The 15,035-nt window shown below is 49.8% G+C and overlaps 1 protein-coding gene across 1 annotated transcript in view; it reads left to right on the forward strand.

Moving 5' to 3' along the window:
* CSMD1 (CUB and Sushi multiple domains 1) overlaps positions 1-15,035 on the forward strand; it is a 1,877,909-nt gene that overhangs the window by 1,637,480 nt on the left and 225,394 nt on the right. Inside the window, exons 30-32 of the mRNA XM_041753151.1 lie at positions 3,703-3,897; positions 9,119-9,235; positions 14,375-14,488. Coding sequence (XP_041609085.1) covers positions 3,703-3,897; positions 9,119-9,235; positions 14,375-14,488 — 426 coding nt within the window. The remainder of the gene's footprint in view (positions 1-3,702; positions 3,898-9,118; positions 9,236-14,374; positions 14,489-15,035) is intronic.

Raw genomic sequence — 15,035 nt, forward strand, 5'->3', positions numbered from 1 at the left:
CACCCGGAGGGGCTGAGAAGCAGCCAAGCTCTCCGGCATCCTGTGCAGGAGTGTTCCAGCTGTCTCCCTGAGCCGCCGCCTCTGGCCCCTGGGCAGGGACACGCAGACGGGCCCCTGTGGGAGAAGGGACGAGGACTAGGGCAAAACCCCGCAGGGCATGAAGTCATTGCGTTAGAAACGGTGACAAAACATAAGCAGAAACGGGATCTGTGATTTGTGGCTACACCCCGGGAGCCGACAGCTGGATGAATGGCAGCAAGGGTTAGGACGCCGTGCATCTGGAGAAACGAAGGAAAGCGCAGCCGTCGGGCGCCTAGGGGGGTGACACCGAGCGGACAGTCGTGTCAGGGGCGGTAAAGCAGACTGAAAGAGGTCGGTGCAAAACGTGATTGAAGAGGCTGAGAAGGCAACGGGCCTGGATGGCAGTCCCCTGGCTCTGGGTGCTTCCCGGGTCCCAGTCCGGGTGCCCCGGCAGCTCCTTGTCCTGGAGCAGATGCCCCGCCCATGGGCGGCAGCCTCGGGTCACCTGCAGCCTGAGCTGCGTCGCCACGTCTAGGCCGCTCGCCTCTCCTGCCACGTCTCCCATCGTCCCAAGAGGAGGGGTGAGGACAGGGCGAGGAGACATTCGAGGGAGGTAGACCACAGTCACGGAACTTCTACTACAGCGTATTGCTATAACTGGCCTCTCTGACGATTAGTTATTGTTGCTAATCTCTTATCCTGCCTCATTTATACATTAAACTGTCATGGGCGTGCATATAGGACAAAACAAAGTATTCGTAGGGTGTGGTGCTATCTGCGGTTGCAGCCTTTCCTGGGGGCCTGGGGACGCGGCTGCTGTGTTTGAAGAGAACAGTACAGCCTGGACCAGGGCTCGAGTCTTCCAGACCCTCAGGGCGCTGTGCTCACAGCGGGAAACAGCGAGTGGGGCGACCCCTCAGTGCCTGCGGTCTTCTCCAGTCGTTCCTTCCCTGCCTAAAATAAATGTTCTAGGCCCTATATGGGATTTATGCAGCTACAAGGAATTAACAGAACATCACCTACCCTTCAAGATATCCAAACCCGCTTTCAACAAAATGATGAGAGTAGTGGTTCCAACAATACAGAATTCTCAGGGAGGGGCTCCAGTACCAGCAGTAGAGCAGCGTGCAAAGAGTTTTATATCATTTTACACAAAATAATATGTACTATCGTTTATGTTAACATGAATTATACACTCATATAATATACATTTATTTATATAGACATTTGCATTCATTTACATGCTTTGGTTAAAATGCAATATTTATAAAAACATAATATGTAATGTATAGTATGACACATAATAATATAATATATATGATAATATATTATGATGTGATAATATAGTATATATTATGATAATATGTAATATATAGTGTTATATTCTGATGTATACTGATATAATAATATATATTATAGTATATAATAAAATAATATATTGTATTTTAATATATATTGCATTTTAGCCAAAGTATGTAATTAAATTAGCATAGGAGAGTCTTAAGAATCGAGATTTTTTTTTCTTGTATGGTTTATATCCTAATTTATTTATGTATTTTCCTTTTGAGGGCATTGAAGTTATTTTTAGCTTCTGTTTCTTTTTTTTTTAAGATTTAATTTATTTATTTGAGAGTGAGTGAGAGAGCACAAGCAGGAGGGAAAGGCAGAGGGAGAAGGAGGAGCAGGCTCCTTGCTGAGCAGGGAGCCTGACTTGGGGCTTGATTTCCAGGACCCCAGGGGCATGATGTCCTCCAGGAAACCTTCCTGACCAACCCTCTCTTTTATCCACATCCACATGAGATTAAGTCAACAATGGCCAAAGAGAGCTCTGTTTGACTGATGTTGACACAAAGGTCATTATAAATATAATAGAAAATATGGAATAAATATAGTTAACAGGCCTCCTTTTTCTTCCTGCAAAATTTCCCAACCTTTGTGCTTTTCTTCCCTCCCTCTTTTTTTCATCCATTCCTGAGAGATTGTACAGTGCACAGTTTTCAAAGCTCATTTCAAAAAAAAAAAAAAAGCTCATTTCATCATTCACCTTTCATGTATATCTGCACAATCTCTCAGGATGCCCTTCCTCCAAAGGTGAGTTTGTAGAATCAGTAATGAGCAACACATAGACAATCAGTAAGAAAAACCATTTAAATAGGGATCAGCATTGATCCCAGCCAAAAAAAATTCAGTCTACTGCTTATAATTTTCAGAGATCCTGTATATGGGTGGTCAGCCCTGGATTTTGTACAACGAATGAAGGACCTGACAGGTATAAACTTTCTGCAGTGGGAAGGAGCGTCGAGCCAAGAGGAAAGAGCAAAAACAGTCTCATTTTATCCACTCAAGCTGTCCTTGCGCATGAACTGATGTGAACGACCCCATTCTCTCCCCCTCTCTCTCTCTCAGAAGTCAAATTGTAGTTTTATGACTTTCAGCTAAAAATTGAAGATGACGATCTCAGGTAACTTCTCTATCGATCACGTGAAGATCTACAAAAGTTCACTTCTAGAGCCTTCCGGCATCACCAGGATCTTAGGTGATGGCGTCTAGGCTGTTGACTTGCATAAGCAAGAAGCAGTTCATGAGACGAAACGCTGGGCGATGTAACGATACATTTGTTGGAATATGCAGGAAAACATACAGGGGTATTTTAGGAGATCTATTGAATATAAAGACATTTAAAATACTAAGGTTACCAAAAGTTGAATGGAATCAACCATATACCTACAAGTCTCAGAGGGGACAAAAAAACAAAAAACAAAAAACACAAAAAACAAAACAAGACCGTTTTGTATATATATTTGGGAAAAGACAGGTTTTCAGTGAATGTTTTGAACTTCTCTTGAGCTTCAGACTCCCAAGATTTAAGGAGGCCGACGACCATCCTCACCGACTGAGGAGCAGAGGTACAGCCCACAGCGCCCGGCCCGGTGGCGGCGGTGGAAGGGCCCTGGGCTCACAGCTCCTGCAGGCAGGGTGGGCAGATGCTGGGCGTGGGCCTGTCGATGCCTCCCCGGGAGCGTGCACTGGCCTCGGGAAGCGCAGTGGGAGCCCAGGAACCGGCCCCGTCCCTTGCTTGGCCTCCCCCTGCCCGTGGCCACCGGGGTCCGACGGTGCGCTTAGTGCCCAGGGACCCAGCCGGCCTTCCCGAGAGGCCGACCTCTCTCCCCGCTGCCCTACGTATGCTGTGGTTTCACGTGAATGTGACCTGAGCACACGGGTCGAAAATGACCTCGACTTTTCCAGAGTCGGTGTCCTTGGCTGAGTGCTGTAATCCAGAGTGTGTGTGTGTGTGTGTGTGTGTGTGTGTGTGTGTGTGTTGGGGGGATGCATTAGAAAGTAAGTCTGTATTTCTTTTTAACTTCGATGAAAGTAATTCAAAGCAATCCTTGAGTAACGTGGTTAAAAAAAAGATGATTTTATTAAACAGGAGTTTTTCCTCTTCTTGTATGATATTTAATTATTGACTGGTCGCTGTTGACGTGGCCATCATTTTTTGGACATACCACTATTAATGCCAACTTGATGATGAACTAGTAACTTGGTCATGGGTGGGCCTAGGGGTACTCGTCGAGCCTTTCTCATCCCCCAGTGTCGTCCGAGGCCCTACACAGAAGGGTAAGCAGCCCAACGGAGGGGTGGCCTCCTGGCCTCACGGAGCTGGCCTCTGTTCTTCCACAGAGAAGCCGCGGGAAGCCTGCTTCGACCCCGGGAACATAATGAACGGGACAAGGATTGGCGTCGACTTCAAGCTTGGCTCCACCGTCACCTACCATTGTGACTCCGGCTACAAGATCGTCGACCCCTCGTCCATCACATGCGTGATCGGAGCGGACGGGAAGCCCGCCTGGAGCCGTGCGCTGCCTTCCTGCAATGGTATGGGGTTGGGGCCCCCCTGGGTGAGGGCGCGGCTCGTCTCCCAACGCCGCCACCCATCACCGCTCTGTCTGCTCTGGGCTGAGGGTCCTCCCCATCCTGGCCTGTTGCATGGACCAGGTCCTCCCCATGCTCGGCCACCCGACATGCCCGTGTAGGGGCCCCTGTGTGCACCTCTGAAAGAAGGCTGATCCCTGTCTCTGCTGGCTTGTCCAGCACCCCCGACCTCTGGGTTGGGGAGTCTAGGCCCAGCGTCCCTAAGAGCTGCTTGCCGCCGGTGTCTAGCTGCACCTGCTCTGCCTCCGACTCTGTCGTGTCCCTGGGTCTCCCTGGGTCTCTCCCGCTCTGTCTCTGTCTTTTGCTCTCTATAGATTTATGTGTCATCCCCCCCGCCCAAGTACCAATTGCCGTCACTCTGTGGATAGGCATCACGTTCTTAAGGCCGCGTAGTAACAGGCACGGAGCCGCCCTGCAGCCAGGGCAGTGCAGGGACGTGGAGGCAGCCCAGGTTGTCAGGTGCTGGCCCTGCCGTGCATGGTACTCCCGTCCGTGCGTGCATCGGGGCCTCCAGACAAAACTCCAGTGGGAGACTTGTACCCTCTACTCCCAGAATGATTCCCAATAAAAAGAAGATGCTAAAACCCCATGATTTTTAGCAGAAAAAAAAAATGATTTCTGAGTTATTTTAGGATGAACTCACGGACCAGGTTAGTTAGATGTGTTGCACTTAACCCCAAACTCTACCCACACAATATTAACATCTTATATTAACTACATTTAAAATGCAAGTGCCCTTTATAGAATATAAATAATGTGCTCACAAAATTCCCGAGAACCTCATAGATTTGGAAAGACCTGAGAAACGTCATTCATCTCCAATTCTTAAAACGTACCTAAAACTTCTGTTTTGATGTTTACTGTTACTTTTTGCATTTGAAAGTTTGAAAATCACTTATTACATATGTAAATAACTCTTTACGCATATATACACACCTATAAACATAAAGGGAAAAAAAAAAAACATAAAGGGAAATAACCCTATAAGCATACAGTAAACATATATACAATTTATTTATAGTGTAGGCAATATATAAACATATAACCATATAATATATATTAAAATATACTTAAAAATATTTAAATGAATATATTAGAAAAAGTATATTAGATTCAACAAAGACTTAAATATGTATTAAATGTATTTAATATGTAATTTAAATATATATATTAAATATATATGTATATATATTAAATATATATTAAATATATGTTTATCGTGCACATGATATAGATACATATATATGCAAACAATAATCTGCATATATAAAAAGCAAATTTATAAGGGGATTTTGTAGATCTTCAGCTCTAGGCAGTGTAAGTTATTTTTGTTTTTTAAATCATGATCAAAAGGCCAGTTTATGAATCCGTGCTTTCCGTAGATCCGTTATTTTTTAGATTTTGCTTATTTGTTTGGGGGAGAGCAAGAGAGTGAGAGAAAGAGAGAGAGAGAGAGCACTAGCAGGAGGAGCAGCTGGCGAGGGAGAAGCTGACTTCCGGCTGAGCAGGGAGCCCGACGCAGGACACGATCCCAGGACCCTGAGATCATGACCCAAGCCGGAGGCCGATGCTCAACCACTGAGCCCCCAGGTGCCCCTCCATGGATCTATTTAATGAAAACTGCTGCACGGCTACATATTTAAGTTATTGTGTGAGTCGCTTTGGGACATTTAACGACATAAATGTTGCGAGTCCCCCTTGGTGGCGCCCACTCGCAGGAGGGAAGGCCGAGGGCCTCCAGACAGTGCACCCGGGAGGCTAAGGTGTGAGCTCGGGCCTCCACCCGGGTGGGGTCCTGTGGGCAACACCTGTCCTGCAGGAGGGCCTCCTGGAGGTGGTGTGGAATCCAGCTGGCTGCCGCCAGCCTCCTAGCGCCTGAAGGCCCCGGGGAGTGCACACCCATGGGCCCCGGCCCCGGGTCACGGGCTGCCCACAAGCTACCCGCCTGGGGCTTGACGACCCTCATGCTTTGGGAACGAGGTTCCCGGAGTGGGGCTGGAGCAGAGGCCCTGGGGTCACCCATCTAGAGGCGGCCAAGTCCTGGCTTCACCAGCCAGTGCTCAGAGGTAACACCGACCTCGCCAGTATTGGGGGATTTAATGGGATACGCATACGGCTCTCCAGCAAAGTAGGTGCTCCGTAAATAGAACATCTTGATGCTATATGTACATTTTAACCTATGTGTGAAGGGCGCACACCATTGCTTTCATAAAACAAAGGGCAATGATCCCAGACTCTTGATCATATCCAGTCGGCATGTGACAGTTGAACGTGGAGTCCCCGTGTCTCCAGTGCATTCACACACGCTCACATTCCCAGCAGGCGTGCCACCTACATAATGCAGGAACATAGACATTTAAAAAGGTGCGACTCTAATTTTTTTTTCTTGTGTTCCATTATATGATCTGTACCCCCCAGGTGTGTCCATATGTATTGGACTCTCCCTCTTCGGAGATCTCTGTAGGGATTATATATGGGGACCCGAGGAAAAATAAGACAGAAGTTGAGACTTAGACTTCGTTAAATAATAATACTGTGGGAACTACGCCCGAAACAAAAAACCATTTGAACTTATGGGGGCATGATAGTAAACAGTCCGGCCATAGAATAGACATGAATAAAGTCACATGGGGACTATTTCTTTTTCCGTATTTGAAGACCTGTGAAGTCAAGCACAATTTCTACTGACCAATCCTCGAATTGCATAAAACATAAATTTTTATTTATGCTCTTTGTTTACATTTCAGTAAAACTCAAAATTCCAAACCATTAAACCAGAAATTACCTTCCGCCTAGTTTAACTCTGGATCTGTCGTGCAGAAGAGCACATTGAATGCACGAATCGGGTTCTGTGGATCCCGCAGATGACCAAGTAAACCAGGGGACTTCCGCTGCATTTTTCTACGTTTCGACAGCTCTTACACTTGGGGTGCAGGCAGTGCGTTTGGGCCGGTGTGTTGTCAATGTAGGATTTGATTTTTTTTCTTGGTGATTCATCTGTCGCCTACAGTTTTTCTTCACTGAAATGTACTATAAAGTAAGAATTGAATTTGGAACAGTCTGGATCCCCTTTCGTGGGTCAGGATATTTGCTGTTCTGTTTCTTGGTTGCATTTTTTTGCCTTTTTTTTTTTTTTTTGCCTTTTGCATATGAGACCTACATGCCAGTTAACCAGGTGGATGAGTAGGTTTCTTGTCGCCATCGACAATGGTGCTGTTGCAACTCTTTATTCATTTAGGAAACGATCCGTGTGATATATTAATTACCAAAGAGTAAGCACGTAATCTATTTTTTCTTTCATCACATTAATATTAAATAATTTCTACTACGGAAAAACCCATACCCATCTATTTCTTAGGTCAACACAGTGATATAGACAGAATAATTATTGAGAATGAAGTGAAAGTTCTCAACATATTTTTTTTTCAACATATTTTTTATCAGTTTCACAAATGTTTGGTTATGTTTGAAATACACAGTTTTGGTGCTTATCTTTAGTGTCTGAGGACAAACGTATGTAGGCATAACACTACTTATCAAGGAAGCAGTAGACCTAAAATGTCAGGTCACTTCCTTTCTTCTTTTTTTTTTTTTTTTTAAATGTCTTCTGTTATAAAATATTCCTCTTTCATCCTATCCTTGAACAAAATAAATATTTGCAGTTATTCTTTCACAAAATCATCAGACAGTGTCCTTGATAAGATTTCTGCCTGTCTGATAATTTGGGCATCCAGATGTTACCCCAGAGATGATTTACTTTTTTTATTTCTATATGTGTGCCTTAAAATTTGAACTGGATGAGTTTTCTAGATGGAAAAAAAAGGGGGGGGGGCATTTGCACAACTATCTGCTTGAAAAAAAGAATAAATTTCTATTTATTTATTTTAAAAATATCTATTTATAAAAGAATAAATTTCTATTCTTTATTGGGACTTACTTTGTAAAACTTGAGCTTTAAGCTCTTAAGGAAAAAAATTGTCCCCAAATATTCCGATTACGCTTATATGGACGAGGAGGAAAAAAAAAATTCAGAAACTTATCTAAACTAGTAGAACGAGTCACCCAGCGTTTCACGCAAAGTCTGCAGCTTGGGAGTTTAACTTACATCAAGAAGTTAAAATAACATTTTTCTATTTAGAATCGTAAAAATGTCAATGGAAGTGCATCGCAAGGATGAAAACATTCTGAATTAAGACATCAGCACGGAGACCCTGCTTAGTTTAGTCAAATAAAATCTCTACCTGCTGATCACAGGTCAAAGCTGTCGGAGACACAAGCTCCTTTGCTCCGACGCGGAGGGGAGGCGCACGGGTCCCCCCCTATTGTGGCTACGGCTTTGGCATGTCGCAAACCCCAAGTGGGGGGGCTCGATGTTGGGGTCGGGAACTCCCAGGAGCTTTACTAATTATGGAGAAAGCCCATCACCTGGGACCCCACGGTGTGCTGATGGCCGCTCCTTGGTGGCACATCCGCCTCCTCCTAGTGCTGGGGAAGTCTCCTGCGGAGAAGGCCAAGTCGTAGAAATAGATACTTTCTCTGCTGAAGTGCCGGGCCCTCGGGCGGGCGGGCGGAGGTGATGGGGGGCTGGGGTGAGGGCAGATGCCCAGGGCCCTGGGGGCCCGAGGGTGGCGGGGCTAAGGTGGAGCTTCTGTGCCCTGGTGATTTCTCGGAAAACGGCCCAGCGAATGCAGTGACCAGAAGGGAAACCAGGACAGGTGCAGGCCTGACCCCCACCCCCTGCTTAGGGACCCAGTTGGCCCAAGCCACGCTCACAGGGAGAGACTCGGACACCCCAGTCCTTGGCGTGTTACGCTTGCCCCAACCCCGCGAGGCACCAAGTTGAGCGGCCGCCAGAGGACAGCAGCAGACATTGATTTCCCCCGAGCCCTGTCGTGATGCAAAGCAGTAGAAATCGGAGACCGTCCCTGTCACCCGTCACAGGAGCAGGATGACGGCCCCGGGAGGGTCCGGAGCGTCGCAACCCCGTGCGACTCCACCTGCGCTGCTCACCCGGTGGCACCTGCGGCCCTGGTGACGGCACTCCCCGCAGCGCGCAGCCCGGGCCAGTTGTCCCGGGCTGTGAGCGCCACCGCCCCTCCGTCCCCCGCGGGCCAGGCCGCCCTGCCACCTGGCTGCCGCGCTCATGGGTCGCCTCTGCCTGCAGCTCCCTGCGGAGGCCAGTACACGGGATCCGAGGGCGTCGTCCTGTCACCGAACTACCCGCACAACTACACGGCCGGCCAGACGTGCGTCTACTCCATCTCGGTGCCCAAGGAGTTCGGTGAGTTGCCCTCGGGGCTCGCTCGTCGCTGCGCTTGGTCCCCCAAGTTCCGTGTCATCGGATAACCCGGTGCTTCGGCTCCTGATGCAGCAGAATCGTGTCCAAGGGGATGGGTGGCAGCGCAGCAGCGGGCTCCTGGGGGTACGGAGCTCCCGCCGCAAGCCCCTCTCCACTGGGACACACTCTACTGAGGGTGGGATCCAGAAAACTCGGAGAGAGCACGATCGGCCTTGCTCTACTTTCCTGTGAAAGCATCTTTCCCCAGGGAGGGTGGGCGTGCGGGGATGAGGGCACGCCCTGTGTCACCCGGCAAACACATGATGAAAATCCCTGGGTCGGTGACACCCCACCCCCGAGGGATGACACGCTGAGGTGTGAGACTCCCGGGGCCTCCCGTGGCCTTGCTCCCACCCTCTGCTGCCGGGCACCACCGGCTGTCCTGGGGCTGCGTCCCCAGGAGGACTGGCTCAGTGCACCTGCCGCCACAGCTGGATGCCTGCTGCCCCCGACTCACCTGCACTGCCCCTGTCTCACCTGCACTTCCCCCGTCTCACCTGTGCTGCCCCATCTCACCTGTGCTGCCCCCGTCTCACCTGCACTGCCCCCGTCTCACCTGCACTGCCCCCGTCTCACCTGCACTTCCCCCGTCTCACCTGTGCTGCCCCATCTCACCTGTGCTGCCCCCGTCTCACCTGCACTGCCCCCGTCTCCCCTGCGCCACCAAAGCCACTTAGCCTCTGAGCGCTCTCCTGCAGTAAACCACGTAGAAGCTTTTTATGACTTTATAGACTAGCTTTTTCCCCCCAATAGTAAAATTTTAAACTCTACATAGTTAAGTTTTGTTTGTTGGTTTGGTTTGGTTTGGGTGGTTTTGTGTTTTGTGGTCTTCACATTCACATACCAGCCACCCACTCATAGACGTAAAGCAAAGGTACAGAAATCCTAAGGTTAGCGCTTGTTGGAGGGAAAACCCTGTAAGAGGCACAAGCACCTGGCAGGGAGGCTCAGGGCAGGTCAGGAGGCGGCGGGCGGCGCACACGGTTCTGGTGAACCCTCTGGTTTTCCTCCCGAGGCCCCTGGGAGCTCATGGGAAGCTGCGCCGCTGACTGCGCCCGAGGGGCTTCAGCCCCGGGCCCTCGTGACGTCTCTGCTGGCCCCTGACCCACGCGATTGGAGTCTGCCCCGGGCGATGCCGATGGCGATGGGTGCCGGGGCGGCTCGTCTCGGGAGGCGGCGGCGGCGGCCCCAGCTGTAGGGCCAGGCAGGGGCCAGCGTGCTGCAGGCAGAGGGCAGGCACCGGCAGGACGGGGCTCCCGAGGACGTCCTGTCATCATAAGCTGGCGGCATGGCCCAGAGCAGCCCCCAGCTCTCGCCTTCGTGCAGGACCTGCTCCGAAAGCAGCGTCCCTCGGTTGTCCCCGTTCCTTCCCGCTGCCCACCTGAGTGCTCCCAACATCCTCCAATTACTCTCCCATGAACATTCCTCTTATTTTTGCTCACGGACGTGCGACAGAATGTATTTATCCCAGTGGAATGCAGCAGCCGTGTCCTGCGATCTGGGGCTGCTGCTTCAAAACCCACTGAATTATCACCACGCAGTTAGGATTTTTCAGCAGAAAAATGTCGTCGCACCTTCATCCCAAATAGCGATTGTAGCTTCCCAGTCTGAAATGTTTAATGATATCCATTGATCACATCCAATCCAGGCAGAGAATCCTAATTTTAGATTAAAGGAGTTATACAGAGCATTTAGTGAAAATCTATACTGTCTTATCTCGTACTTTCTTCACTTTTTTTTACTCTTTTCCTGGGAAATAAATTAATTCAATAATTGGTTCAACAGTTGTCACAAGGGCCGAGAGGAATAAAACAAATCCGAGCCCGTGAAATGCGCACCTTTTAAATCCCGCAGCAGCTCCTGGGGTGCATCGCGCTGTGGGAAGGGGCATCAGGGAAAATAGGCTCCCGACGGGCAGGACGGGTCAGGAGGGTCGTGGGATACCCCGGGCCTTACCCGGGCCTTACCCCGGGCATTACCTGGTCCTTACCCCAGGCCTTACCCGCTCCGGTCCTTACCCTGGTCCTTACCCCGGTCCTTACCCCAAGCCTTACATGATCCTTACCCTAGTCCTTACCCCGGGCATTACCTGGTCCTTACCCCGGTCCTTACTCCAGTCCTTACCCCATCCTTACCCCGTCCTTACCCTGGTCCTTACCCCAGTCCTTACCCCGGTCCTTACCCCAGTCCTTACCTCGGTCCTTACCCTGGTCCTTACCCCAGTCCTTACCTGGTCCTTAACCCGGTCCTTACCCCATCCTTACCCAGGTCCTTAACCCGGTCCTTACCCCAGTCCTTACCTCGGTCCTTACCCTGGTCCTTACCCCAGTCCTTACCTGGTCCTTAACCCGGTCCTTACCCCAGTCCTTACCTGGTCCTTAACCCGGTCCTTACCCCATCCTTACCCAGGTCCTTACCTGGTCCTTACCCCGTCTTTACCCCGTCCTTACCCTGGTCCTTACCCCAGTCCTTACCCAGGTCCTTACCCGGTCCTTACCCCGTCCTTACCCCGTCCTTACCCCGTCCTTACCCTGGTCCTTACCCCAGTCCTTACCTCGGTCCTTACCCTGGTCCTTACCCCAGTCCTTACCTGGTCCTTAACCCGGTCCTTACCCCATCCTTACCCAGGTCCTTACCTGGTCCTTACCCCGTCTTTACCCCGTCCTTACCCTGGTCCTTACCCCAGTCCTTACCCAGGTCCTTACCTGGTCCTTACCCCGTCCTTACCCCGTCCTTACCCTGGTCCTTACCTGGGTCCTTACCCCGGTCCTTACCCTGTCCTTACCCCGTCCTTACCCAGGTCCTTACCTGGTCCTTACCCCATCCTTAGCCCGTCCTTACCCTGGTCCTTACCCCAGTCCTTACCCCAGGCCTTACTTGGGCCTTACCCCGGGCCTTACCTGGGCCTTACCCCAGTCCTTACCTGGGTCTTACCCCAGTCCTTACCCCATCCCTACCCAGGTCCTTACCTGGTCCTTACCCCGTCCTTACCTAGTCCTTACCCCGTCCTTACCCCAGTCCTTACCCCGTCCTTACCTAGTCCTTACCCCGTCCTTACCCCGTCCTTACCCCATCCTTACCCTGGTCCTTACCCGGGTCCTTACCCCGGTCCTTACCCCGTCCTTACCCGGTCCTTACCCTGGTCCTTACCCTGGTCCTTACCCCAGGCCTTACCCGGGCCTTACCCCAGGCCTTACCCCAGTCCTTATCCTAGTCCTCTCCTTATTTTCACCCAAAAGCATCACCGAAGTATCCTTCCTAAAACAAAGCTCTGATCACGGAAACACCTCGATGTGCATCCTTCCCTCCCTGTTTTGCCCAGGAGGAAACCCCACATATTTAGGTGTGTCTTCCTAGCCCTACAGCCTTGGGCTGCGGAGGCCTTGCTCCCGTAATTGCTCTCCTCCCCTCTGTGGCTGAGCGCCTGCTCAGACCCTTGGCCACATGCATCACGGGCAGAATCTGACCCTTCATGTTCACCTGCTGGAATAAATGGCCTGCACCCCATTCTTACACGACAGGGTTTCGGTTCTCCTGCTCTGAGGACCAGCGATCCTGCTGTGTCCCCCGTCCGACCTGGACAGCCCGCTGGCCCCCGAGCGAGGAGAGGCTGCCCCGTGGCTCATGTCCTACAGCTCCTTCCCTGCCCTCTTCACGGTCGCCCCTAGCCGTAGCGGCCACAGCAGTGAGCACCTGTTGCTCTTGGCAGCTGTCCGCTCCTCGGGGCAGCCCCCCCACCCGCCCCGGCCCTGAAGGCAGCCCAGGCAGCTGGCCCAGGAAGCCCCACGTTGGCCCCTCAGTCTGCATTTGTTGCGGGAGCGCTGTGCACCTTGGCGTGTGACGGCCCCGGGCCGGGACTCCGTCCTGCTCATCTTCAGAGTCTGGCATACAGTGGATGCCTTCTAAAAGTCTCTTAAAATCAATCAATCAATCAACACAGGTTTCTTGAAACATTAAAAAAAAAGAAAAAAAAAAAACAAGTGTCCTGCCTCCAACATGATGAAGATTTATTCCGGGGGGCAGGGGGGGGGCGCTGTGAACAAAGGAATTGTAGGAACCAGAACCATGTTGACATCACGAAGTTCTCTTCCTCCTTCTAACTCTTCCAATCATAAAATCTCAAAATACGTGTATGTGGCTGCGCATATATCCTATGACATCCGTGCTGCACACGATGCATACGACACACACACGTGAGAGGCGTGTGCACATGCGGGACACACACGCGCAGGCGGCCACACCCAGACCCCTTCCGTTTTGCCAGCACCTGCATTGATCCTTCTGTTGGAATCCTGACCTGATAACGGAGATGCCCACATCCATGTCTCATGTAGGGTGATTCTAGTTTAATCCTTCCACACACACGAGAGTGATGTGCCCCCGGCCTACGTGCTAAGTCACAAGTGTCTCTAAATGTTGTCAAGGCTCTTGTTGACTGGAGTACAAAAAAATTCAATAAATTTGAAGTAATGAACTGCACAGCCCCGTTTTACTTGGAGAAGGCGTGTTCGTGATGTTTATATGACTTTTGAGATAAATAAAACTGTGCATTGGAATAACAATGACTCGTTTTTCCACTATGTTGCTGACTTGCATATAAACTGCATCACGTCCATATGAATTTGGCCTTACGATAATTGTAAGTAAAGAATCTTAAGTTCTTGGCCAAATTGCCATGTTTTTAGTTTTTCTTTTTATCGTTTGGCTTGTTTTTAAAACCAACAAGTGCCTTGATCCTCGTGCCTCAAAGATGTCATTAACTGCTCTTAAATAAATGGAGCCGCTGTCTGGCTATTTTTCTCCTATCCTAACTCATTACTTTAAAAAAAGTAGTATTCAGCCTAGACAGGGAACAGTATTTTATTCCTTTTATTAAGTGTGAAGCCATCAAGAAGCAAAATGAAATTGTTTAAGCAACTGATAACTCTTAGAAACCGGAGAAAACCAGTTCAGGATTTCCCACAGGTTTCTTAGGATCATGATCCTTTGGAGGAATCCATGGATAGGACAACCGATCTCCATGTCTTTCTTTTTTTGAAAAAGCTACGCTGTGCCAACCCACCCCCCCCCCCTGTTTTGCAGTGGTGTTTGGACAGTTTGCCTATTTCCAGACGGCGCTCAACGATTTGGCGGAATTATTTGACGGGACACACCCACAGGCCAGACTCCTCAGCTCGCTCTCCGGGTCCCATTCAGGTAAGCGTCCGGGGAGGCCTGTCGGGTTCACTTAGCCAGAACGACTAGGTTCAAACTCGTCGTTCATTTTTTCTTGCTCATGAAGGAGAAATGCGATCATCTTTGAATGTGCCTGCTTGTTTAGCACGACCTTATTTATTTTTTAAAATTTTTTTAATGACCTCATTTTTGATGCAAAACTTCAGCTGTATCTTTATCCCACGTGTAGAACCGCAGACGTTCATCATTTTACTCACTAAGGTCGTAGAAAATACAACACCCATCTCAGTAACAAATATCAGAAAAAGAAGGGGTGACAAATGACCCTGTGTCATCTATTTCCTCCTCTCTGTCCCATAATCTTATAGGAGATAAACGGTATCAGTGCTTTGATCTAAATCATGGCCGGCCTTTAAGTACGGATGTACATAGAGAGCTCATCACGCTCGTATGTGAGCACGCTGCGTGCACGGGTGTGCAGATACATGCACGGGGCCGCGAGGGGCCTCGTCAAACGTGGGATGCTGCCTCACAGCCCCAGCTTTATGCCTTACTTTTATTTAAAAAA

The sequence above is a fragment of the Vulpes lagopus genome, chromosome 4, assembly GCF_018345385.1.
Source record: "Vulpes lagopus strain Blue_001 chromosome 4, ASM1834538v1, whole genome shotgun sequence".
NCBI lineage: Eukaryota > Metazoa > Chordata > Mammalia > Carnivora > Canidae > Vulpes > Vulpes lagopus.